Below are 27,246 nucleotides of genomic sequence, written 5' to 3'. Positions count from 1 at the left end.
TCCTTATTTAAGTTTAAAATATTAGTCTTAAACCCACTCTTCTCCCTTTCAAACTGGATGTAAAGTGCAATCATATTTTGGTTGCTGCTACCTCAGGGTGCCTTCACTCAGGTCATTAATTAATCCTGCCACATTACACAACACGATGTCTAATATAACCTACTTTCTGGTTGGTTCCAGAACATGTTGCTCTAAAAAACTATCTCAAAAGCATTCTATGAACTCTTCATTCAAGCTACTACTGCCAGTCTGATTTTTCCAGTTTATATGTAGATTAAAATCATCCATGATTATTGTTGTCCCTTTAACACAAGCACTCAATATTTCTTCTTGTATACTTTGTCCTGCATTGTGGTTACTGTTAGGGGGCCTGTAGACCACTCCAACTAGTGACTTATTTCCCCTACTACTCTTCATCTCCACCCAAACCGATTCTACATCCTGATCTTCTGAGCCAAGGTCATCTCTAATTATTGTATCAATGCCATCCTTGGTCAACAGTGCTACCCCTCCACTTTAATAAAAACAAAAACCTGTGGATGCTGGAAATCCAAAACAAAAACAGAATTACCTGGAAAAACTCAGCAGGTCTGGCAGCATCGGCGGAGAAGAAAAGAGTTGTCGTTTCGAGTCCTCATGACCCTTCAACAGAACTGAGTGAATATTAGGGGAGGGGTGAAATATAAGCTGGTTTAAGGGTGGGGAGAGAAGTGGGTGATTGGTGTGGTTGTAGGGACAAGCAAGCAGTGATAGGAGCAGATAATCAAAAGATGTCACAGACAAAGGAACAAAGAGGTGTTGAAGGTGGTGATATTATCTAAATGAATGTGCTAATTAAGAATGGATGCAGGGCACTTAAGGTACAGCTCTAGTGGGGGTTGGGGTGGAAAGACTAGCAGGGCATACAAGATTTCCCTCCACTTTAATCTGGCTTTCTATTCTTCTTGAATATTGTTTTGACAGCAGAGTTATTTCCCCGAGTGACTTACAAATATATTGAACTTTTAAGTAAGATGTGTGTTTTTTTAAAAAAGGACATACAAGCAAATGCTGGCTGAGTCTGTAAAGTGACCACTTGCTGGAAAATTCCTATGCTGATTACACTTGACCAACTAATCCAGAGAACGGAATGTCACGCCTAAAAATGTGTTAAGGGCTACTTCAGACAGAGACACTTCAAAGGAAAAGATGCAATGCAAAAACTGGTTGTGGAGATAATGAAAGTTGATTACCATCTTAGCAGAAACCATCTCCTGTGAGTTATATCTCAGACTGTGGACGTGATGCGAGTTGAAAAGAAAGCATATATGGAAGAAAGACATGTTTGTTTTTTTCTCTTCCAGGAAGACACAAGAAAAGGGGTTGAAAGCCAATTGCAACCCTAGTTCTGTATGCTAGTTTTGGTGTTCCAAGCCTGGTGTATGAGGGTGTGTTGTGAAGATTACAGCTGAAGAACATCAATGAGGCATCCCTGCACTTGCAGGTAAAAAAGTCCCCTCTCTGATTGCTGGAGGCAAGTCACAAGTCAGCAAAGCCACAGTCAAAAAGGAAACAGGACAACTCCTTTCAGATAACCTGCAGAACCAAGAATCTCCAAACCAACTTCTCAACTCCAAAGTCAGCTCAACTGGAATCACTCAACTTAACAGCTGCAATGCTTCACCATCTATTCCTCACAGAAAAGCAAAAGCCTGATTAATATATCATTTTAACTTTTATTTCTGGACTCAATTCTCATTTCTAATCTGTGTGTATGTGTGTTGCATTTTTATTACTTTCTCGTGTCTTTAACAAGTAAACTCACTTCCTTTAACTCAAGAAAGCCTGGTTAAATTGGCTCCTTTTCAAGCACAAATACATTTGCACTGGGAAAAGATACACATGAGGGAAGGGATCCTTTTTAAATTAACTTGTTGCAACCAACCGAGGGGATTGAATAAAGAAAGGGAGCCAGTTCATTCCTCCTCACCCAGGATCATAACAACTTGGGGGAACCTCACCTAGGGACCAGTCGTAACAATATTCAGGACCCAATCCTTGTCATCCTGCAGCTATGTCACCGTAATGGCTATCAGAGCATATTTATTTACTTCTATGAGAGGGATAGAACATAAAAGTAAGGATGTTATGCTTCAGTTATACACGGCATTGGTGAGACCACATCACGAATACTGTGCAGTTTTGGTCTCCTTATTTAAGGAAGGATATTAATCTATTGGAAGTGGTTCAAAGGAGGTTTACTAGATTGATACCTGGAATGAGTGGGTGGTATTATGAGGAAAGGCTGGACAGACTGGGCTTGTTTCCACTGGAGTTTAGAAGAGTGAGGGGTGATTTGATTGAAGTATACAAGATCCTGAACGGCACTGACAAATAGACATCAAAAGGGTGTTTCCTCTTTTGGGCGAGTCCAGAACCAGGGGGAATTTTTTAAAATTAGGGGTCGGCCTTTTAGGATAGAGATGAGATTTTTTTCCCTCAGAGGATTGTACGACTTTAGAACTCTCTGCCTCAGAAGGTAGTGGAGGCAGGGTCATTGAATATTTTTAAGGCAGACGTAGATAGATTCTTGTTAGGAAGGGAATCAAAGGTTATCGGGGTGAGATGGGAATGGGGAAATCGAAACACAAGATTTCCTCAAAGGTAATAATCTGGATTATTAGCTGAGCCATATGCAAATTGAATGGCAGAGCAGGCTCGAAGGGCCAAATAGTCTACTCCAGTTCCTATTTCTAATGTTCTTATCAATTCATTTACTTTGTTATGAATGTTATGCACATTCAGATACAGCACCTGTGGTTTTGTCTTTTTGTTATCTTTGTAACATCTAGTCTTGACTATTGGTGTATTCTTTGGTTTTATCTCTCTGTCCCTTCCTGCTATTCTATGACCTTCATTTCCCATATTACTATTATGGTCTCCTGCTTTGAATTTACCCCTTGATTTGCCACATCTAACCAAGCTTGATACCTCATCCCCCTTGTTTTGTTATGCAATTCGCAAGAACACATGTCCCAGCACACTTCAGGTGTAGATCGTGTCAACAGTATAGCCCCCACCTTTCCCAGAACTGGTTCCAGTGCCCCACAAACTGAAACCCACTTCTCCCACACCAGGGGAATCTTATTTGCCCTATGCCAATTTGCACATGGCTCAGGTAATAATCCAGAGATTATTACCTTTGAGGTTCTGCTTCTTAATTTGGTATCTAGATTCTCATATTGACTATGCAGAATTCCTTCCTTGTCCTGCCCATGTCGTGAGTACCTACATAGACTACCATGACTGGATCCTCTGCCACCACTGTAAGTTCCTCTCCAGCCTGAGCAGATATCCCGAACCCTAGCACTGGGCAGGCAACATAGCCATCTGGATTCTCGCTCTTTGCTGCAGAGAACAGTGTCAATCCCCCTCACTATACTGTCCCCTACTACCACTACATTCTTGTTTGCTCCTGCCTCCTGAACGGCTTCCTGTACCACGGTGCCATGGCCAGTCTGCCCTTTCACCTTGCAGACCTCGCTTTTGCCCACACAGGTTGTGAGCACCTCAAACCTGTTTGAAAATTGCAAAGTCTCAGGCTCCTCTACCACTGCCTGCTCAATCCCATTACCTGCCTCACTCACAGTCACATCCTCATGTCCCTTCCTGTCACATCCTCCTGTAAACTTGCAAGGAACATAAAAGCAGACTGTAAAAGCTTCTACAAATATTTTTTTAAAAAGTCTTGTGAAGACAAATGAATGTCCCTTTTGGTCTGAAACTGGAGAATTTAAAATGGAGAACAAGGAAATGGCAGAGCAATTAAACAACTACTTAAGTTCTGTTTTCACAGAGGAAGACACAAAAATAACTTCCCAGAAATGCTAAGGAACCAAGAGTCTCATGAGGAGGAGGAATTGAAGGAAATTAGTATTACTAAGAAAAATAGTCCTGGAGAAATTAATGAGACTGAAAGCCAATAAATTCCTAGGGCCTGATAATTAACATCCCAGGGTACTAAAGGAGGTGGCCTTGGAAATAGTGGATGTGTTGGTTGTCATCTTCCAAAATTTTATAGGTTCTGGAACAGTCCTGGCAGATTGAAGGGTGGCAAACGTAACCCCACTATTTAAAAAAGGAGGGAGGAAAAAAACAAGGAATTATCAGCCAGTTAGCCTAACATCATCATTAGGGAAAATGCTAGTCTATTCTAAAGGATGTTATAACAGGACACTTAGAAAATATCAATGGGATTAGACAAAGTCAGCATGGATTTATGAAAGGGAAATCATGTTTGAAAAACCTACTGGAGTTTTTTGAGGAAGTAACTAGCAGAATAGATAAGGGAGAATCAGTGGATGTGGTGTATTTGGATTTTCAGAAAGCTTTTGATAAAGTCCCACAAGAGGTTAGGGTGCAAAATTAAAGCACATGGGATTACAGGTAATATATTGGTATGGATTGAGAATTGGTTAACAGACAGGAAACTAAGTAGGAATAAATGGGTCCTTTTTAGAGTGGCAGACAGTGACTAGTTGGGTATCACATGGATCAATGCTTGGGAGCCAGCTATTCACAATCTATATCAATGATTTGGATGAGAGAACCAAATGTAATATTTCCAAGTTTGCTGATGGCATAAAACTAGGTGGGAATGTGAGTGGTGAGGAGGATGTTAAGAGGCTTCAAGCCAACTTAGACAAGTTGAGTGAGTGGGGAATACATGGCAGATGCAGTATAACGTGGATAAGTGTGAAGTTATCCACTTCAGTAGGAAGAACAGAATGGCGGAGTATTATTTAAATGGTGATAGATTGGGTTGCTCTACAAAGGGCCCTGGGCGTCCTTGTAGGCCAGTCACTGAAAGCAAGCATGTAGGTGCAGCAAGTAGTTAAGAAGGCAAATGGTCAGTTGGCCTTTATTGCAAGAGGACTTGAGTACAGGAGCAAGGGTGTCCTACTGCGGCTGTACAGGGCCTTGGTGAGACCACACCTGAGGTATTGTATGCAGTTTTTGTCTCCTTACCTAAGAAAGGATATATATAGAGGGAGTGCAGCAAAGGTTGACCAGACTGATTCCTGGAATAGCAGGATTGTCATATAAGAAGAGATTGATTCGACTAGGCTTGTATTCACTGGAGTTGAGAAGAATGAGAGGGAATCTCACTGAAATGTATAAAATTCTGACAGGGCTGGATAGGCTGGATGCAGTGCTGATGTTTTCTCTGGCTGCGGGGGTCAAGAACAAAAGGTTCCAATCTCAGGAGACAGGGTAGGCCATTTAGGGCTGAGATGAGGAGAAATTTCTTCATTCAGAGAATGCTAAGCATGTGGAATTCTCTACCACGGAAGCCTGTGGAGACCAAGTCACTGAATATATTTAAGAAGGTAATAGATAGATTTCTAAACTTTAAAGGCATCAAGGAGTATGGGGAGAGAGCAGGAGTCTAGCGTTGAGATAGCGGATCAGCCATGAACATTTTGAACGGTGGAGCAGGCTCGATGGGCCGAATGACCTACTCCTGCTCCTATTTTCTATGTTTCTGTGTTCTTGGGGAGGGTCTATTCTGAGGGTCTCAGGTAGGGCTGCACTCAGAAACAGAGACCAACATCATGACTGGGCTGAGGAAAGAGGATAGTGACATGGAGGACTTTGGGCTATTGTGGGGTTGGAGAGTGGAGGGACAATGGCAGACAGAGGGGAGACTGAGGGTGGGGAGGCTGCAGCCTAACACAGAAGACTAGAATGCAGAGACAGGAGGGGGTAGATGGGAATCAAACTGTTTGAATGGGAGGGGATGCACGCAGACTCTGTAATATGGAGGGGTGGGGGGGTGTTCTGTTAGCATAATAGGGATGGGTTTCATAGAGACTCATGGTGGTAGGGGAGAGGAAAGGCTTGGAAATGAGGGACAGATTGCATAGAAAATCACTGGGCAGGGAGCGGGGTGAGAACACTCAGCTATTATCATTAAAGAAGGAACGGGAGAGCTCATTGAAAGACAGTCAAATACTCTGGTCTGGGGCCAAGAGGTTGGATGAGAGATTAAAGATAGTTCTGGGACTTGGCAGGTCATGCTACAGGGCTATTCATGGCATGCACATTGTAGTCCCACTCCAAGGAGGGGAAAGGCCTATGTGCTCAATTGGGATAAGGCACAGCTTGGTGTGCAGACCATAGTCATGGTCTTACAGTCAGTGGCTCAGTACTGGGCTGCATATAGGATGATCATAGTTAGGGGAGGCATCTGCAGCCTGTAAATGGAGAAAACATAATATTGAGTGAGGGGAGGATCCTCCTCTGTATGCGACTGTGCACACAGCCGCAAGATAGGGAAGGGTGAAGTCCAGATGGGGCATGGGGACATCAACAATGATGGGTTCAGCGGGGAGGGCTCGAATGTCCATCACAATTACAATGGGATCCAGGGTTATTGGGGCCGGCTGGAAAATAACTGGGGGGAGCTCCACCTTCACATTGTGAGTGTTATAACTGAGGTTACCACTAGAAAACCCTGATCCCAGGGTGAAACCCAGCTGATAGATCCTAACTTTTATCTATTTTTTTAGATACATAGGGGAGAATTTTCGGCTCGGCAAGCGGGGGCAGTGCCCGCTCACTGAGGCATAAAATGACAAGGGGTGATGTCAGACATGCGTTCCATCGTCACCACACATCATTTAGATTTTCAATTCGGCTGCGCGCCTGCTGAACTGTCAAAGGCCTGTTAAGGCCATTAATTAACTAATTAAGGCTACTAAGAAAGCTGCCCGTCCAACCTTAAGGTTGGCAGGCAGGCAAAGAGCCCAGGTGGCCTTCGCATTTTTCATGGAACCTCATCCGTGGGCGGGATTAGGTTTCATGAATAGTTTTAAATTAAATACATTTTTTCATTAAAGTTCATTGACATGTCCCAGCTTATATGACAGTGTCACATGAGGGGACATGCCTTAATTGTTTTTTTCTTATTAAAATCTTTAAACTTAAAACTTATCTCCCTGAGGCACCTCTATGTCTCAAGGAGGTAGCTGCACTCTATCGCGCGCATGCACGAAAGTGCGCACTCCCGACTCAGGGAATGCCCCCCACCCACACAGGGAGCGCACACACTTCCGGGCGTGCATCACGCTGGGTGGATCTTAATTGGCTTGCCCACATAAAATGGCGGCATGGACCCAATTGGGTCCACGCCCGCCCACGCCCACCCCCGCACGACCCCACCGCCCCAACAGGGGGAAAATTCTCTCCGTGGAGAGGGGCTACTGAACAGAGTTGCCAGAGTCAGATAATGAACTTTTAACAAAAGCATAAAACATTTATTAAACAAGAAAAGATGAACTATATTATAATACTCCTTCACCCACAACTATAACTTTACAGACATATACAGATTTGTAAGGATAACACAAGTTACAAAAACTGTCTGATACTTTAATGTTCACAGTAAGTACACAGTCCATGTAAACCTATGGCACTAAGATAAAAGCAAAAAACTGCGGATGCTGGAAATCCAAAACAAAAACAAAAATACCTGGAAAAACTCAGGAGGTCTGGCAGCATCTGTGGAGAGGAACACAGTTAACATTTCGAGTCCGAATGACTCTTCAACAGAACTAAGTAAAAATAGAAGAGAGGTGATATATAAGCTGGTTTAAGAGGGGGTGGGACAAGAAGAGCTGGATAGAGGGCCAGTGATAGGTGGAGATAACCAAAAGATGTCACAAACAAAAGGATAAAGAGGTGTCGAAGGTGGTGATATTATCTAAGGAATGTGATAATTAAGGGTAGAAAGCAGGACAAGCAAGGTACAGATAGCCCTAGTGGGGGTGGGGTGAAGGAATCAAAAAAGGCTAAAAAGTAGAGATAAAGCAATGGAAAGGAAATACATTTAAAAATAATGGAAATAGGTGGGAAAAGAAAAATCTATATAAATTATTGAAAAAAAAAGAGGGGGATCGGAAAAGGGGTGGGGATGGAGGAGACAGTTCATGATCTAAAATTGTTGAACTCAATATTCACTCTGGAATGCTGTAAAGTGCCTAGTCGGAAGATGAGGTGCTGTTCCTCCAGTTTGCGTTGAGCTTCACTGGAACAATGCAACAAGCCAAGGACGGACATGTGGGCATTAGAGCAGGGTGGAGTGTTGAAATGGCAAGCGACAGGGAGGTCTGGGTTATACTTGCGGACAGACCAAAGGTGTTCTGCAAAGCGGTCACCCAGTCTGCGTTTGGTCTCTCCAATGTAGAGGAAACCGCATTGGGAGCAACAAATGCAATAGACTAAATTGAGGGAAGTGCAAGTGAAATGTTGCTTCACTTGAAAGGAGTGTTTGGGCCCTTGGACGGTGAGGAGAGGGGAAGTAACGGGGTAGGTGTTGCACCTTCTGCGGCACCCTGTGGTCAAACACACCACACTCTGAAACCAAGTGACAGATGCCACCTCAAACAGATGCTATGGATCTCTCCTCAACTCCCCCCAGATGCTTGTCACACCGTGAGCCAACCAGTCTCACTCAACTCTTGCACACGAGGTTTTCAAATCTCCACTCTCCAAGACCTCACCTTGGAATCTTCTCCCAAACCAATGCTTTCTCTCAGACGCCTTCCACAAAGGTTTACCTCCAAGGTTTCGAACTCTTCTTCCGATGTTCCTCTTTCCTGGGTCACCACATGCATTCAAGCTGTCTTCCACGCACTGCCTCTCACTAACTCAGTTGTCAACAGTACACTACTGCTTCACACGCCTGTGGCAAAGAGTTACAGTCCTTCAGTTGTCTCAGTTTGGACCTTGTTGCCTCTTGCAAGCTGTTCTCACTTTGAATCTGCTTTCTGTAGCTTTTTGCAGAATCACAGAATTTGTCTCTTTAAATCTGAAGTTTAGAGCTTTTCTCTCTGCCCCTCATGCTTAACTTCACTTAACAGGACCTTTTCCAGGTTCCTGTCCTTCATTTGACTAGAAAGTCTTCTTGGGAATTCCCACTGTTCTGTCTAACTCCTTTGGCCTTGGGACCTTTTGGTTCTTTAGGGAAATCTGCAGCTCCCTCTCCCAGTGTCCAGTCTCTCTGGGATTGTGGCTTCAAACTGAACTTAAAACTGCTGTTTCTTTAGTTTTTCTGTGCGTGTCTGTGGGAGGGACATGCTCTCTGGACCCCAGGTGCTAGGCAACAGCCAGTTTTTGACTGTTGGGTTTGTTTAACATCTCCTTAGGGGTCGTAAAAATCTCATTAGGAATGCAAGCACCCTTTTAAAGTGAAACTAAAACTCAATTTGACATTTCTTAACACACAGATATGGAAATACAAATCAAACTTAAACTTCAAAGCTAAAACTCATTCCTAACAACTACAAATACCAATGTAACTTACTTAAACTATCTTTATTTCCTAACAGTGAGGTTCCAGGAAAATTAGGGGAACCCAAATACTATAGGGGAGGGTCAAAGCTAGTCTCAAAATAAAACGCAGCATCGCCATCTTGAAATCCCCAAGCTATTGAGCAGTTTGAAATTGAAACTGGAAAAGATTCCGCATGAGAGGAGTCTGAGACAGTGCAGGAGGAGCCCACAGCTGGACTCTGGGGCTCTTTTGGGTGCACTCTCACATCGTACCTTGTGGATCCCTGGAACGATCTGCAGGCAAAAGAATTGAGACCTTCAGGGACACTAGCAGGGAATGTCCTCACAATCCATGGGGGCGTTAGATCCTCCTGCAGAATGTGGCAGCTTTAATCCATTACATCTCTTGCCAAACACAGACATGTGCAGCAGTGTCTTTCACTCTTCTCCAGATAGGAAAGTCTTCTTCGGTAGACCCTTGGTCATGTGAGTCACCTCTACTGGATGGGCCTAATGTCCTCATACTCTGGGTGTTGCTGAGGCTCCCCTGGACCATGGACCTCAGACTTCTCAAAGCTGTGCTACGCACTGACCCTTTCTCCTCCTCCTCAATCGGACCACTGTGATCAAGAAGGCAGCATTGAGCCAGGGTCCATTATTCAATCATCCTTTTCCTTGTGTACTGATAAATGCAACAGATTAATGAATACTGGGCATATATAGCAGACCTCACAAACAGAGTCACAGCATTGAAACAGTCAGATCTGAGAGAAAAGATAAAAGCAAAAAACTGCGGATGCTAGAAATCCAAAACAAAAACAAAAATACCTGGAAAAACTCAGGAGGTTTGGCAGCATCTGCGGATAGGAGCACAGTTAACATTTCGAGTCCGAATGACTCTTCAACAGAACTAAGTAAAAATAGAAGAGAGGTGATATATAAGCTGGTTTAAGAGGGGGTGGGACAAGGAGAGCTAGATAGAGGGCCAGTGATAGGTGGAGATAACCAAAAGATGTCACAGACAAAAGGACAAAGAAGTGTTGAAGGTGGTGATATTATCTAAAGGAATGTGCTAATTAAGGGTAGAAAGCAGGACGAGCAAGGTACAGATAGCCCTAGTGGGGGTGGGGTGGTGGGGGGGGGGGGGTGGAAGGGATCGAAATAGGCTAAAAGGTAGAGATAAAACAATGGATGGAAATACACTTAAAAATAATGGAAGTAGGTGGGAAAAGAAAAATTATTGGAAAAAAACAAAAAGGAGGGGGAAAATCGGAAAGGGGGTGGGGATGCAGGAGAGTGTTCATGATCTAAAATTGTAGAATTCCATATTCAGTCCGGAAGGCTGTAAAGTGCCTAGTTGGAAGGTGAGGTGCTGTTCTTCCAGTTTGCGTTGAGCTTCACTGAGAAAAGAGGAAGACTTCTTTGAGAAGGTGCAATTGGAGCCATTGCCCTTTGGTGTGCTTTAACGAAAGACTGCAGAAGTTCACAATACAATTGCTCCATTTGAGTTTTAACAGAGAGTTGGTGAGAATGGAAAAGGCAGGCAACCATTAAGGAAGCACAGCTGCTAGATATCTGCCATATCTTCAATGAAAGTCTTCAATGTGCTTTCTCCAAATGGCATGGATAACAGGCCAAAGGGCATCAAGTCATTGTCGAAGTGCAAGTTGAGCTTGATCAGCATACCAGATCATAGATTGCAGGGGTGCCTTTGGTAAGGAGGCACATTTCACGAAAATGTGCAAACCTCTTCCAACCTCTTTGGGATTGAGATGTCAAGTATCAGGGTTGGCATCTTGGTCACCTAGGCCTATGAGTGTTTGCCTCAGCTGCAAGGCGAAAAGCTAGTAGCGCAGTTGCAACTCCAGGAATGTCATCACACTGCTCAGCATATTAATATATCGAGGATGTGACAAATGCCCTCTACAGTAAGGCTCATCATTACTTGAAGTGATTTCTGGAGTTTGCACTTATCTCAGCATTCCCTAGAATACAGAGTACAATCAATTGCACACATGTGGCTTTGAGGGCTCCATGGCAGCAATCTCTGATGTTCATTAACAGGAAAGGGTTCCACTCCCTGAATGTTCAACTGGTGTATGCCAGTTTGCGCCAGGTATCCTGGGAGTTCCCATGGCTCATATATCCTGAGTCACTCCCAAGTGCCTCATATATTCGAAGGGTCTCAGCGATTACAGGGAAGGCTGCTTGAAGACAAGGGGCACCCACTCAGACAATGGCTCAAGACAGCCATGTATCATTCTCAGAGTGCCTCAGAGGAAAGATGTAATGCAGTGCATAGGTCGACATGATCCATCATCGAGCAGACCATTAATACCCTGAAGATACGCTTACGATGTTTGGACTGCTCAGGTGGGGTTCTGCAATATTCGCCGCAGTGGGTGTCCTGCATAATTGTCTGCTGTGCCCTTCATAACCTGGTGCTTCAAAGGAGGATCCCTTGCCAGAGGGAGATGTGGAGGGGACTGAGACCTCCTCGGACAAGGAAAAGCAGGAAGGGCAGGAGCCTGAAGAGGGAGTTGAGGTTCAGCTTCCACATAAGGATCTAATTAAAGGAGCAGATGTGGAAAACGTGCCCATGCCACACTGATAGCCATGAGATTCCAGGAGGGGTAAGGTGCAGGCAACGGAACACGGCCAAATTCCCTCTGTCTCTTAGTGCCATGCCAGTGCATTGAAAGCCTTCGCAACCAGTTACATCGAGAGCAAGTTCAGCATTCCGACTGGCACCTTCAACCTCATAATTCACAAGCTCCTAATCTTTGGAAAGGTCATCGGTCAACCCTGTATACATGTGTTCTGCGAAGTGAAAGTCCGTAAAACAGCGCAAAGAACTTGATGCAGTTGCCATCACGTTAATGAGAAACTTGTAGCGGACACTGAGATGCGCACTTGGTTGGAAAGACCATCACGGCTGCAGGTCTTGTACTTTGGCACTTCCAATGAAGGCAGCCTTCTCATTTTGATAAACAATTACAGCTAACCCGCCAAGGCTACTGAGCACGCCTAACTCCATATTGTCTTGTATGGAGTGTGGGTGACTAATGCATTTTGTAGACACTTCCAGTAAAGAGTTTAACATATCTCTCTGACATAACACAAGGGTTGAGTAATTAGCATGACTCAGCTATGCATCACATGAATGTGAGGCTCACAAAGGGAGGTGATCGCTGAGTGGGAGCATGGCTCACCGTCGCAATAAGAGGGCACATAGATGCCTATGCGCAATACTTTGAAATGATGAGACTATTCTCAGGAACAGGAAATGCATTTACAAAGGTGCATGATAAATACTGGGATTGAACGTCTGTGACCCAGAGTTTCTTAACTTTTCTAACCCTACCACTATGTCTTGGTGCAACCCCGACATCCACAGTTAAGGTGGAGGTAGCCTGCTGACTGTTGTCTTTGATGACTTTGACAGGTATCTTCTAGAGGGCTGAGGCCCGGAGAAGCCCGGCTGCTTTGGGTGTCCTGCTCTGGGGCAGGTGCACCCTCCTCGGACGGCACAGTTGGAAGTGATGGGGTTACGGCAGAGTGGATTGGGATTGGCTAGACACTCTCAGAGTCACCTGGGTGGTTGGCCCCAGAGTCTCCAGCTGCTGGCCCTCTTCCCTGTGGGTGTCCAAGGGCCCTTGCCTGACTCCCTGAGGAGAAGGGACTCCTGGAAGTATGTCAAGGTGCCTACCCCAACTCTCGCCTGGCCACTGATGGATCCCACCAATGCCTATAGCAATGGCATGCAGATCCGAGCACAAATCCAGTAGAATCTGCTGAACCAAGGTCTCAAAGGCAGCTGCTACCCTTCTATGGAGACATTGTGGCGCTCACATATCGGAGCTACGACCTCAGACAGAAGGAGGATGGACTCATTCATCCTTTGGTCTAGCCTAGATTATCTGCCGCCGGTCGATGCATCTCCAGCATGTGTGAGAAGGCTGTTTCCAGAGGCTCATTATCTGTACTGGACTCAGTGGGTGCCTGTCCTCTAGAAGTCCTCCGAGTGCCAGAAACCTAGGGCGGAATTGAAGCAGATTTGCACAAATCGTGGTAGTGGGCAGGAAAAACGTTGTTTGACGCCAACTGCAATGGTGGGTTTTCGCATCGTACCATTCCATTCCCACCTCATTAATTATGCGACCACATGAAACATGCCATCGTGCTGGCAGGTAGCCTCCAATTTGCCCACCACCCCGTTACCTTACCGCTTCCTCATGCAGGGCACCATATTGTTAGAATCATATTTTTCAAAATGGAAGGACATGGCATGATCTGGACAGTTTGATGTTGACCTGGACTTTTGTTTTAAAAGAGGGACATAAATTCACTTTGGAACTGTCAGCAAGCAGGCTTCTTCCAAGAAATCACCTGACCTTTATGGTACTTAAGGAAGATCTAGTTGTTTGTTTTAAACTATAATCATTTTAATTGATGGAGGGAAAAAATGAAAAGCAAGCTTGATAATTTGCTGGAAGTCACATGGGAGAGAGGGAAAACACTTAAATTGTGAACCTGCTTGTTTTGGAGGCAGTCTTGTTGGAGTGTTGGAGAACAAGCCGAGAAAGGAAGGCTCCCTCTCTCTATCTTGCCTTTAATTGTATGTGGCTATTAACCTGTAGCCAGAGAACCCACATCTGACTGTAACCAGTTTGCATTTGGACCTGCAAAGCTGGACAGTTGGTGGAAACTTCCAGGCATCTGCCAGGACCAGCAGGACATCTGCACACGAGAGAACTCCAGGTCGATAGCGTTGAGATCCTGCGGGCCATCTCTGCAGAAAGACTCTATCTGTTTGTCCTTTGTTTGTCTGTGTGTGTCTCAGTGTGTGTGCTGGAGGAATTTGCAAGGAAGAGATAGATAGTTCCACTTCATGATTACAATTACGTGTTAACCAGTACTTGCAACTTGTTAAAACATTCTGAATTTTGAAAGAAGCCTGGTCAGAGTCTCTTTTCTTCTGGGTACTAGAGGTATAGATGCACAATTGGCCATTTTGGTGAGAAAATTAAACACTTAAATTAATGATACACCTGCGAAGTAGTGGAGCTTGATAATTCTTGCACTCCTCCCATCCTGGTCATAACAATATTTAAACTGCAGTCGTGCGCACATTTTTTAATGCTTGCAGCCCAGGACTGCTCCGGTGAAGACATGGCCCTAAAAGCCAAAAGACTGCAGCCTCCCAATTCAGTGACATATCCCTGGGACACCTTCTAGATGCCAGCTGTGATGTCCTGTACTCTGGCTCTGGCCCCAGGAGGCCCACCAATCTCACCACTCTGGCTTGGGAGGCAGTGTCAGAGATGGTCAGTGCCAATGCTGCACATAAGACGTCAGCCATCCACTGCAGAAAATGGATGAATGATCTCATCCATGACTCTAGGGTAAAGCAACCACCTTACCACTCTAAACTCACACACTCACAAGGTTCACTGTACATTCACTGACATCTCACTCACTGTCAGCTCAAGGGAAATCACCACTCACTCTCTCACACATACCCTCACATCTCCAACTGGCCTCGCTTCCTCTGGAGACTGCCTCTTCAGCCCTCTCCATCTTGAGGCTACTTGCACAGATCAACATGTGCTCCCACATACATCCTGGAATATCCTCCTTTCTGAGTACAGCCCTCGTCCTGCATCCTCTCCCCTTGCTTGAGGCCACTTAATCCCCTTCCCCAAGCAAGCCCTAGACTGCAACTATTGAAAAGGCACCCCTGCCTTACAGCTGATCTGGTAGCTGCAGACCTGCCCATGAGCCCCCGAAAAGTGATATGGTGCTGACCTGTGAAGCCTGGCACTGATGACATTGAGGCAAACCAACCTCAAAGTCATGAGCGAAGCGCAGCTCGCCAGGTGCACGTCACTTATGTACAGTCGTAAAACACATTGGCATGCAATCACGCCAATGTGCCCAGATGATCCATTGTGGGGTGGTGATTCCAGTGAGCAGGGCTTAAGTGAGATGCTAAAGTATTGAAGTGAAGTTCCCAACATGTGGCATCGGGAAACGCAGCCCACTATTGACGGGTGGAGCAGACGATCGCAAACTGGTTTCATGACAGCCACATTGTCCCCCGCCTGCCCACCATGAAGCCCAACACCAATGGGGCCAGAAAATCCCATCCCCAATATTCTATTGTTTCTTAATTCTTGATCCTTTCCAGGAAATTCTTTCTCCAGCACTGTAATATTTTTCTTAATCATTATAGCCAACCCTCTTCCTTTCTTAAATAAAAACAGAAAATACTGGAAAAACTCAGCAGGTCTGACAGCATCTGTGGCGAGAGAAACAGAGTTAAGCTTTCGAGTCCATATGACCCTTCTTCAGAGCATACGGGCTCAAAACCTTAACTCTGTTTCTCTCGCCACAGATGCTGTCAGGCCTGCTGAGTTTTTCCAGCATTTTCTGTTTTTAATTCAGATTTCCAGCTTCCACAATATTTTGCTTTTACTTCCTCCTTTCTTTCCTTTTTTATTTTTTCTGAACACCTTGTATCCAGGAACATTTAGTACACAGCCCTGCCCTTTTTGAGCCAGACCTCCAATGGCTATATTTCTATGAAACACATGCAGTAGGTTAACTTAGAAGTCATAACTTGCAACAGTATTTTTCTGCTAGAGTCAAAAGGTTATAAATTCAAGTAATGACCAATATGTTAATTAACATATTCACTGATGGTTCATCTTGTTGTTTCGGTAATCTTTCCATGTACAGTGTGGCTAATGTGTGTGCCCATATAACTTCACTTGCATGTGTAGTATGAATGGATCTGAAGAAACTTTAAGATGTTTTTGAGATGTGAAAATAGATGTAAATACACATGATTGAATTCTCCCCACTTGCCTGGATGACTGCAGCTCCAACAATACTCAAGAAACTCAACTCCTCCCAGCTAAACGGCTCGCTTGATCGCACCTCACCATCTTACACATTCTCTCCCTTCGCCATTGGCTCACAAAGACAGCAGTCTGTACCATCTGCAAGATTCACTACAGCAACTCTCCAAATCTCCATCAACAGCACCTTCCAAATCTGTGACCTCTACCACTTAAAAGGATAAGGGCAACAGACATATGGGAACACAAACCCCTGCAATCCCCTAGACGTGTTTCTTTTTTCAGCAATACCCTACATTCTGATTATGGAAACAAAGGTGACATGACTGCGAGTTCATCTGTCATTTGTCTGTTTGAAACTAATAATCACTGTAAGGTAAGGCAAAATTTTGCAGCATATCTGTCCACCTACCTACACAGGCTTTATTTCTAAAGTTTATATATGATTATACAATGAAAATACTTTTGATGCATCACGCTATATAGTCTGCTCACCCAACCCAGAACCACGTAATCTTGTCAGAGAGGCAAAAAATCAGATAAAAATTAGGCCAATTAGAAGGAAAAATCTGAAAAATTGATTTCACATCTGCTTAGGTGATCAAAACGAGTCCAGAGACTATTCTGGCCCTGATGACATTACAAGATCTTGAATGAAGTGCTCTGTGACCCAGCTAGAAACAGGCCTAGTTCTCACTTGAAATAATTCAGAGAATCAGTATTCACCACAAAAGCCAGAAATCTATTTCACAGGTTGACAATTCTTTGGGAAAAGAGCTATCGCCTAATATGGTTGTGCATTCACGTGATTTCTACGAGTGACACCTAGTCCTCTGTAATTTATGCAGTTGAAACATATCATCTATACAAAAAGTTGTTTCAACATTGTACAAAGCACTGATGAATCACCTGTACATCCACACTTCTCAGACAGAGGCACAGTTCATTCAACTTCTTGGGTAACTAAGATGCTTAAAACTGGGAATTAATCTTGTGACACTCTAAAGCTTTTCCCTAGTCTCAATTGGGGTGAAAGATTATTGGGCGTAATCAGGAATATGAGGTTAAAATCAGATCAGCCATGATTTTATTGAATGGCAGAGCAGGCTTGAGGGACCATGTGGCCTACTCCTGCTCCTAATTCGTATGTCTGTATGTTAATTAAATCATCATTCAGCTGTCTAAACTCAAAGGCATACAAGTTAAGCATATGCAATCCATCCTTGTAATGTAACCTTCTAAACACTGGCATAAGTCTAGTCAAACAATGGATGTACATTGAATGGTGAAACTTAATAAATATTACTTTAACTTAACATACCAACAATTCATTGGGGATAAATTAGATGTTAATGAAAAAGTAAATAATTGAATTGGTAAAACAGGCTGTTGACCCCCCAGTTACCCATTTTTATACTGTGATAAAAGTAAAAATCACCCCCTCATATTTTGCTTATAAAAACATAGGTGATATGACTGCTAATTCATCTGACATTGTTCTGTTTTGTACAATATGAAATTAATTAATCATAAATATAAGGTAGACCTTTTGTAGGTTTGTCTGGCTACCTTTATATTGCTTGTTTACCTTCTAACTAATTATTCTTTTACCTGCATAATTTAGTACTCACCTTTTTAATTTTAGGTGTTATCAAGGCCACAAACTCAGAAGGAATTCCTTGGCACACACTCTCGAATGCATGAAGAACAGACTGATTTTAGGAATACAAAAGAACAAAGGTTGAAATTATTTTTTATTCATTCATGAGACATATGAGACATGACCATCAATGGTGAGGCCAGCATTTACTACTTGTCCCTAATTTTCCTTAAGAAGGTGGTGGTGAGCCATCTTCTTGGACCACTGTGTAGATTATTGTTTGTAATAACAGTTGCTTTTTTAAAATAAAAGGCTTGATGTGCCATTTCAGGGGGTAGTTGAGAGTTAACTACACTGCTGTGGTTCTGGAGTACATGTACACCAGACAAGGCCAGGACAGCATATTTTCTCCTCTAAAGGAAAACAATGAACCAGTGAGTTTTTATGACAGTCTGGTGGTTTCATAGTCACCATTACTAATTCTAGCTATTTACTCTAAATTTATGTAATAAACTGAGTTTAAAATCCCAGCTGCATGGTGGGATTTGAGCTCAAGTCTCCAGACTACTCCGTTCCTCGTACAGTAGCACAACCACCATGTCATCGTACCAATGGAATGTAAAAACAGTTCTGTTTCCAGTAAAGAACTCTAACTTGAATTCAATGCAAAATAATGCAGAAACTAGCACTTGGCCACAAAAGTTGCTGTGAATGGAAGATTTTGCCAATTTCTCTGCAAGGTAGTAATTCACATTTAAGATAATCTATTCATTGAAGAAATTAATTCGCATCAAAGAACAAAGGTAAGTTTGGAGGCAGGGACGTAGAAATTGGGCCATATACTGTCCATTTTTCAGGTTCTAAGCAGCCTATTATGCCCCAACTGACAATCCACAACCCACCACATGGGTTAAGGACATAGTAGCTGCCTCAGGAGCGCACATCAACACCATTCTAACTGGGAATTAATATATGCAGATGAGGAGTTTAATTCCTTTGGAGGATCCATTTTCCATTTTCAATTGCAAGAATGCCTCATTCAACACATACAGACTTCACTCAGCCCTACATTACACTAAACAGCATAAAGGGATCCCCCTCTCATGCTATTTCTAGAGAATAAGCAGTACTTCTAGGTTAGCTTTTGGTTTACTATTTCTACTCATTATTTGGCTACTAGGTACATTTATTTACTGTGTTCTAACACTTAAAACTTAATTTTGTCAGCACAGGGAGAGGTTCTGATGCTTTTGGTACTTTGACTCAAATATGGGGCTGCATCTTATCTATTTCGGGCAGGCTGGGCAGGGCAGGGGCGGGTTGGGCAGGAGCAGGCACAGAGCCGATCGCCACCTGCGATCGACCGCGCACCGCCATTTTACATGGGCAGGCTAATTGAGGCCAGCACAGCGTAACGCGTGGCCGGTAGCGCTCAGCACTACCTGTACAGGCAGGGGGAGGAGGGAGAGTCAGGGCCTGTGTTCTTTTGTGCAAGCGTGCGAAAGAGCACAGCAATCTCCAAGGCATGGGGCTGCCTCAGGGAGATTAAGTTGATAGTAAGACTTCTTAATAAAGAAGGAAAAAAATTATTTAAACTTGTCCCATCATGTGACCGTGTCACATGAGCTGGGACATGTTTGTGAATTGTGCAAGATTTAATTAATTATAAAACACACAGGAAACCTTATCCCGCCTATGGATGAGGTTTCCTGAAAAACGTGAATTCCGCTTGGGCTCTTCACCTGCCCGCCAACCTGAAGGTTGGACAGGGAGCGTTGCTAACAACTTTAACTGGTTTTTTAATGGCCTTGATAGGCACTTGACAGTTTGGTGGACCAAACAAAATATCTAAATGAAGCACAATGAAGCTGGAACGCACACTGGACATCATCACATGTCATTTTGCTCGCTGGCATGTTGGGCCCACCCCCACACGCTGACGGCAATATTCTGGCCATGGATTACAGGATTGAGAGAAACAAATAAAACACCATAGAGCCAGAGAAATTGCCAAAAGAGGGAGGATGAAGAACTGAGGATGGGGCCATTTCCACAGAAGGTCTGCAGGTAACATTTCTCCAAGTTCAACTTGATTCACCAATTAGGCTGTTGTGCAGCTATAACACCTGTTTTTTTTTATTCATTCATGGAATGTAGACTTCGCTGGCTGGATCAGCATTTATTGCCCATCCCTAGTTGCCCTAAAGGAGGTGGTGGTGAGTTGCCTTCTTGAACAGCTGCAGTCTATGTGGTACCCCACAGTGCAGTTAGGAAGGAAGTTCCAGGATTATGACCCAGCGACAGTGAAGAAATGGCGATACATTTCCAAGTCAGGGTGGTGAGTGACTTGGAGGGGAACTTCCATGTGGTGATGTTCCTATCTGTCTGCTGCCATTCTCCTTCATGGGTTTGGAAGGTGCTGCCTAAGGAGCCCTGGTGAATTCCTGCAGTGCATTTTGTAGATGGCACACACTGCTGCTACTGTGGGTTGGTGGTGGAGAGAGTGAATGTTTGTGAACGCGGTGCCAATCAAGCAGGCTGCTTTGTCCTGAACGGTGTTAAGCATCTTGAGTGTTGTGAGAGCTGCACTCATCCAGGCAACTGGGGAGTATTCCATCACACTCCTGATTTGTGCCTTGTGGACAGGCTTTGGGGATTAGGTTCCTCATCACAGGATTCCTAGTCCTCTGACCTGCTCTTATAGCCACAGTATTTATATGGCAAGTCCAGTCAGTTTCTAGTCAATGGTAACCCCCAGGATGTTGATTATGGGGGATTCAGTAATGGTAGTGCCATTGAACATCAAGGGGTGATGGTTAAATTGTCTCTTGTTGGAGATGGTCATTGCCTGGCACTTGTGTGGCCTGAATGTTACTTGCCACTTGTCAGCTCAAGCCTGGTAATTGTCCAGGTCTTGTTGCATTTGGACACAGACCGCTTCAGTATCTGAGGAGTCACGAATGGTGCTGATCATTGTTCAATCATCAGCAAACATCCCCACTTCTGACCTTATGATGAAAAGGTCATTGATGAAGCAGCTGAAGGTGGTTGGGCCAAGGACACTACCATGAGGAACTCCTGCAGTGTTGTCCTGGAGCTGAGATGACTGACATCCCACAACCACTTTCCTTTGTGCTAGGTATGACTCCAACCAGCACAGAGTTTTCCCTGACCTGATTCCCATTGACTCTAGTTTTGCTAGGGCTTCTTGATGCCATACTCAGACTGATGGGATAGCAATTGGCCAGGTTTAATTTGTCTTGCGTTTTTTTGTAGAAGACATGCCTGGGCAATTTTCCACATGGCCAGGTAGTTGCCAGTGTAGTTGCTGTACGTGAACAGCTTCGCTTGGGGCGCAGCAAGTTCTGGAGCACAAGTCTTCAATGCTATTGCTAGAATATTGTCAGGGCCCATAGCCTTTGCAATATCCAGAGCCTTCAGCCATTTCTTAATATCATGCGGAGTGAATTGAAGTGGTTGATGACTGGCATTTGTGATGCTGGAGACCTCGGAAGCCACAACTACAGCCTAAAACCTGTGGCTGTCAAGGTTATCACTGGCCACAACTTTTTGCCACAGGATAATTTCAGGTTGCAAATGGTGGTATCTCATCTCAGAGTTTGCAGAGCACTAAGCTATTAGGAAGATAACCAGCAGAAACACTTATCTCCTTCTTCACTGACAGAGCATAACAGGATGAGAACATATGGTTTATCCAGCATGGTAGCTTACACATGATGCAAGGTGCCATTGATCAAATGTACATTGCCTTGCCTGCTTGCAATAACTAGCCTGACAGGGGTCATGTGGACCAAGTGATAGGAGGAGAACATTTAGGGAACAGTGATCATAGTATCCTAAGGTTTAGATTAACTAAGAAAGAGGAAAAGGAGCAGTCTAGAATAAAAATACTTAATGAATCTGGCCTTGATAAGTTAGAATCAAGGATTTGCAGGCAATAGCAAAATGGAGTGCTTTTAAAGAGGAGATGGTTTGGGTTCAGTTGAGTTACATTCATACAAGGGAGAAAGGTAAGGCATCTAAAACCAGAGCTCCCTTGATAATGAAAGAGAAAAAGAGTAAGATGAAGCAGAAAAAGAGTATGAATGACAGATGTCAGGGTGGTAATACAAGTGAAAACCAGTCTGAATATAGAAAGTTCAGAGAGAAAGTGAAAAGATGCGCAGAGACAGAATAAGAATACGCTGGCAACTAACATAAAAGTAAATCAAATTGTCATCTGAAGGATATAAATAGTAAAATGGTTGGAAGAGATGGGGTGGAGCCAATTAGGGACCAAAAGGGAGACCTACACATGGAGATGGAGAACATGACTGAGGCACTAATAAATACTTTACATCTGTCTTTACCAAGGAAGATGCTGTTAAAATCACATGGAAGCAAGATTGTGGGTGAGCTAAAAATTGATCAAGAGAAGACATGGTAAATGCCGGCCATACTTAACGTTGACATATCACACGATTGGATAGGATGTATCTAAGAATGCTGATGGAAGTAAGAGTGGAAATTGTTGAGGTACTGGTCATAAGCTTCTTATGTATCTTATATATGGGGCTGGGGCCAGAGGACTGGAGAATTTCAAATGTTACACCCTTGCTCAAACAGCGCAACTACAGGCCAATCTGTTTGACCTGGTGGTGGGCAAATGTTTAGAAATTATAATTTGGAATAAATTAATAATCAATTAGATAATTGTGGATTAATTAAGGAAAGCAGCACCAATTTGTTAAAAGCAAATCATGTTTGATTAACTGGATTGAGTTTTTTTATGAGGAAAAATGGAGGGTTGATGAAAGTCATGCAATTGTTGCAGTGTATATGGACTTGCAAAATTAATTTGATAAAGTACCACATAACAGGCTTATGAGCGAAGTTAAATCCTATGGAATAAAAGAGACACTGGCAGCATAGATATGATTTTGGCTAAGTGTTAGCAAAAAGACGATAGTGCTGAATGACTGTTTTTCAGTCTGGGCAAAGTGGTGTTGCCGTGGATTGATAGTGGGACTCGTACTTTTATTGATAACTGCGACCTAGATATACAGGGCACGTCATGCATGTCAGGTGGATTGTTCAAGTGAGAACCAGGCCAAATACAATAAACCAAGAGGGGAAGTAAAGAGAATATAAGAATACAATGGCAATCAACATAAAAGGGAACCCAAAGATCTTTTACCAGTATCTAAAAAACAAAGCACGTAGTGTTATGGCGGTATGTTGATATCAAATATTAAATTTCAATTTCACCTGCTGGACTCACATATGGAACTCTTAAAAAAGGCTATTTCAACTGTTAAAATAAAGACACTGACGTAAGATGACTATCATAGATTACCTGATGTTTGAGACTGCAAGTTATCCAAGCTCCTAGAAGTTTCTAAAAGATGGATTACTATGAACATACCTAGATCACATCCTTGTGGCATGTCACACCTGTCTTTGTCAGGACTTAACCAAAACAGCAAGGTCAATAAGGCCTTAGACATTCTGACTTCAGGTCTACCAGGTGACAAAGGAGAACTAACAAAGCTGATTATGCACAAGGAAAGTGTTAACCCCGCCACCACCCCCCCGCCCACCCCCCCCCCCACCCCCCCCCCCCCACCCCCCATCTGCCTCTATTGTATAGTGGTGGATTTGACTATGGGAGGTACGTTAACATGAATAGACTATTGATTGTTCTCCATTGGATATCAATGGCCAGTCTTCACATGACTGAAATTCCTTGATTTTTTGAAGTCTTCTATTACAAAAACCCTGCTGGCTTTTGGGCAGTCTGAAGAACGAATATCTGAAGACAGCAAAAAATCTGCTTGCCTCTCTCTCTCTCAACTAAAGTGAATCCTGTCTGCTTATATCATATTGTGGACAGCAGACAGAGAAATTCTAAAGAGGACTTCAAATTCCAAGGCAGCGTTTCCTGGAGAAATGAAAGCAAGGACTCCAGTTTTAAGAACTACCTCAGCCATAAATAACAGTGAAGGACTCACAATGAGTGAAATATTTATATCTTCATCTTCTATCACTGAATCTTAGTTTGACCAAAAGTTAATCCCCTCTACTTTGTAACTTGTATTTTTGCATGTATGTATGAGATTTGTGATTGTCTGGACGTGTGTTTACCTTTTCTTTAATATTTTAATATCTTTACCTGGCTGAGTATTTGAGCACAATAAAAACTAAGCTCTTACTCATTTAAATGCAAAAAAGCATGTTGGACTGAGTTCTTTGCAATCAACATGTAAATAGTTAGTATATACAATGAACTGGCACATTCATCCCTATGAATTAAAAAATAACCTGTTATGATCAACCAAGGAGTGCGAAAAAAGGTTGGGGAGGGGGGCTCCTTGCACTCCTTGTCACCTGGTCATAACAGTAATAAGAGGCACTGGCTCCTATTATGGATGGAGAGAGTGATCTATGCCTAGAGGTGCAGGGAAAGGCTAGAATACTTAATGAGTACTTTATATCAATGTTTACTAAAAAAAGGCATGCTGACAAAACATTGGTAGAAGTTGAGATGGTAGATGTAATGGATGGGGTGAAAACTGAAAGGTAGAATGTACTGGAAATGCTTGGAGTTGTTTTATTCATTCATGGGATGTGGGCTTCACTGGCTAGGCCAGCATTTATTGCCCATCCCTGTTACCCTTGAGAAGATGATGGAGAACTGCCTTCTTGAACCGCTGCAGTCCATGTGGTATAGGTACACCCACAGTGCTGTTAGGAAGGGAGTTCCAGGATTTTGATCCAGCAACAATGATATATTTCCAAGTCAGGATGGTGAGTGACTTGGAAGGGAATTTTCAGGTGGTGGTGTTCCCATCTGTCTGCTGCCCTTGTCCTTCTAGGTGGTAGTGGTCGTGGGTTTGGAAGGTGCTGCCTAAGGAGCCTTGGTGAATGCCTGCAGTGCATCTTGTAGATGGTACACACTGCTGCTACTGTGTGTCGGTGGTGGAGGGAGTGAATGTTTATAGATGTGGTGCCAATCAAGCGGACTGCTTTGTCCTGGAAGGTGTCCAGCTTCTTCAGCATTGTAGGAACTGCACTCATCCAGGCAAGTGGGGAGCATTCCATTACACTCGTGACTTGTGCCTTGTAGATGGTGGACAGGCTTTGGAGAGTCAGGAGGTGAGCTACTCAGGTGCGTTGCATGTATGGGTGGTTTGTATTTAAGGTTGCTGAAGGAAGTGGGAGTGAAGATTGCAGAAGGCTAGCCATAGTATTCCAATCTTCCCTGGATTTGGGATAGGTGTCAGAGGATTGGATAGTGGCAAATGTAACACCCTTATTAAAAAAGATGTAAGGGCAATCCTAGTAACTGTAGGTTGGTCAGTTTAGAGTCATAGAAGTCTACAGCACAGAAAAAGGCCTTTTGGCCCATCGAGTCTGTGCCAATCAAACAAGTATCTAACTATTCTAATCCCATTTTCAAGCACGAGGCCCATAGCCTTGTATGCCATGCAAGGCTTTAACACCAGTGCTGGATAAGGTTTTAGAAATAATCATCAGTGAAAAAAAATCAACAAGCAATTGAAGAGGTTTGATTTAATTAAGGATAGCCAGAGTAAAAGGATTTGTAAAAGGCAGATCGTGCTTGATTAATCAATTTTTTTAAATGAAGTAACAGACAAGATTAATGAAGGGGTGGCTGTGGATAAAAACAAAATATGGCAGATGCTGGAGATCTGAAATAAAAACAAAGTGCTGGAAAATTTTTAAATCTACTCTGTATCCAAGCTTAAAATTTATATGTATGTCACTGACTACCATCCTCCAGCCTACAAAGAAACATAGCAAGTTTATGACAAAAAAAGAGGCCATTTGGCCCATTGTCTGCTCCAACCGAAAACAAGCCACCCAGTCCAATCCCACTTGCTAGCCTTTGGTCCATAGCCCTGCAGGTTAAGGCGATTGAGGTGCATATCCAGATAGCTTTTGAATGAGTTGAGGGTTTCTGCCTCTGCTACCCTTTCAGACGAGTTCCAGACCCAGCATTTGTGGAGAGAGAAGCAGAGTTAATGTTTAGAGTCCAATTTGACTATTCTTTGGAAGGGAATGCTGTCCACGTTGTCTCTTTGGGTTTTAAGAAAGCCTCTGACAAAGCACCACATAAAAGGCTGGTTGACAAAATTGAGGCTCATGAAATAGGAGTGTCAATGTCAGCATGGATAAAAAATATTCGTTCAAGGACAGAATACAGCAAGTCATGGTAAATGGAAAGAGTAGGGCCCATAAGACCAAAAAAGATAGCCTATACGTAGAGGTAGATGGTGTTGGTATGGTTCTATATAAATATTTTGTGTCTGTATTCACAAAAGAGGGGGACCATGCAGATATTGTCATTAAGGAGGAGGAGTGTGATGTATTGGATGTGATAAACATAGGGAGAGAGGAAGTATCCTTGAAAGTAGATAAATTACCAGGGCTGGATAAGATGTACCCCAGGCTGTTAAAAGAAGCCAGGGAGGAAATAACGGAAGTCTGACCATCATTTTCCAATCCTCACTGGATACAGGAGTGGTGCCAGAAAATTGAAGGACTGCTAATGTTGTACCTTTCTTTAAAAAGGGAGCGAGGGATAGACAGAATAACTACAGGCCTGTCAGTTTAACCTCGGTAGTTGCCAAATTATTGGAATCAATTCTGAGAGACAGGATAAACTGTTACTTAGGCACAGATTAATCAAGAATAGTCTGCATGGATTTGTTAAGGGACGATCATGATTGACTAACTTGATTTAATTTTTTGAGGGAGTAACAAGGAGGATTATTGAGGGTAGCTTTTGTGATCTACACGGATTTCAGCAAGGCTTTTGACAAGGCCCCATATGGCAGACTGGTTAAAAAAAGAAGCCCATGGGATCCAGAGGAATGTAGCAAGCAAGATACAAAATTGGCTCAGGCTGGAAACAAAAGGTAATTGTTAAAAGCAAAATACTGCAGATGCTAGAACTCTGAAACAAAAACAGAAAATGCTGGAAAAACTCAGCAGGTCTAACAGCATCCGTGGAGAGAAAAAAAATAGTTAGTATTTCAAGTCCATATGACTCTTCTTCAAAAGTATTTGTTGATAGATGTTTTTGTATTTCCTGTGGGGTTCCAGAGGGCTCAGCACTAGGTCTCCTGCTTTTTGAAGTATATATTAATGATTTGGACGTAAATGTAGTGGCATGATCAAGAAGTTTGCAAATGATACAACAATTGGCCACGGGGTTGATAGTGAGGAGCATAGCTGTACACTGCAGGAAGATATCAATGGACTGGTCAGGTGGGCAGAAAAGTGGCAAATGTATTTTAATCCAGAGAAGTGTGAGGTCATGCATTTGGGGAGCTCAAACAAGGCAGAGGGTCACACAGTTAATGGGAGAATACTGAGAGGTGTAGAGAAAGAGAGGGACCTTAGAGTGAATGTCCACAGATTCTTGAAGGTAGCAGCTTAGGT

At 43.3% G+C, this 27,246-nt stretch overlaps 1 protein-coding gene across 1 annotated transcript in view; it reads right to left on the bottom strand.

Moving 5' to 3' along the window:
• The window catches only part of LOC121278115 (dynein heavy chain 8, axonemal-like), a 1,831,678-nt gene that overhangs the window by 1,367,498 nt on the left and 436,934 nt on the right, over nucleotides 1–27,246 (bottom strand). Inside the window, exon 19 of the mRNA XM_041188200.1 lies at nucleotides 17,810–17,890. Coding sequence (XP_041044134.1) covers nucleotides 17,810–17,890 — 81 coding nt within the window. The remainder of the gene's footprint in view (nucleotides 1–17,809; nucleotides 17,891–27,246) is intronic.

The sequence above is a fragment of the Carcharodon carcharias genome, chromosome 5 (genome assembly GCF_017639515.1).
Source record: "Carcharodon carcharias isolate sCarCar2 chromosome 5, sCarCar2.pri, whole genome shotgun sequence".
NCBI classification, from domain to species: Eukaryota; Metazoa; Chordata; class Chondrichthyes; order Lamniformes; family Lamnidae; genus Carcharodon; species Carcharodon carcharias.
Note: the sequence above shows the minus strand (reverse complement) of the source record. Positions and strands in the feature narration are given on the sequence as shown.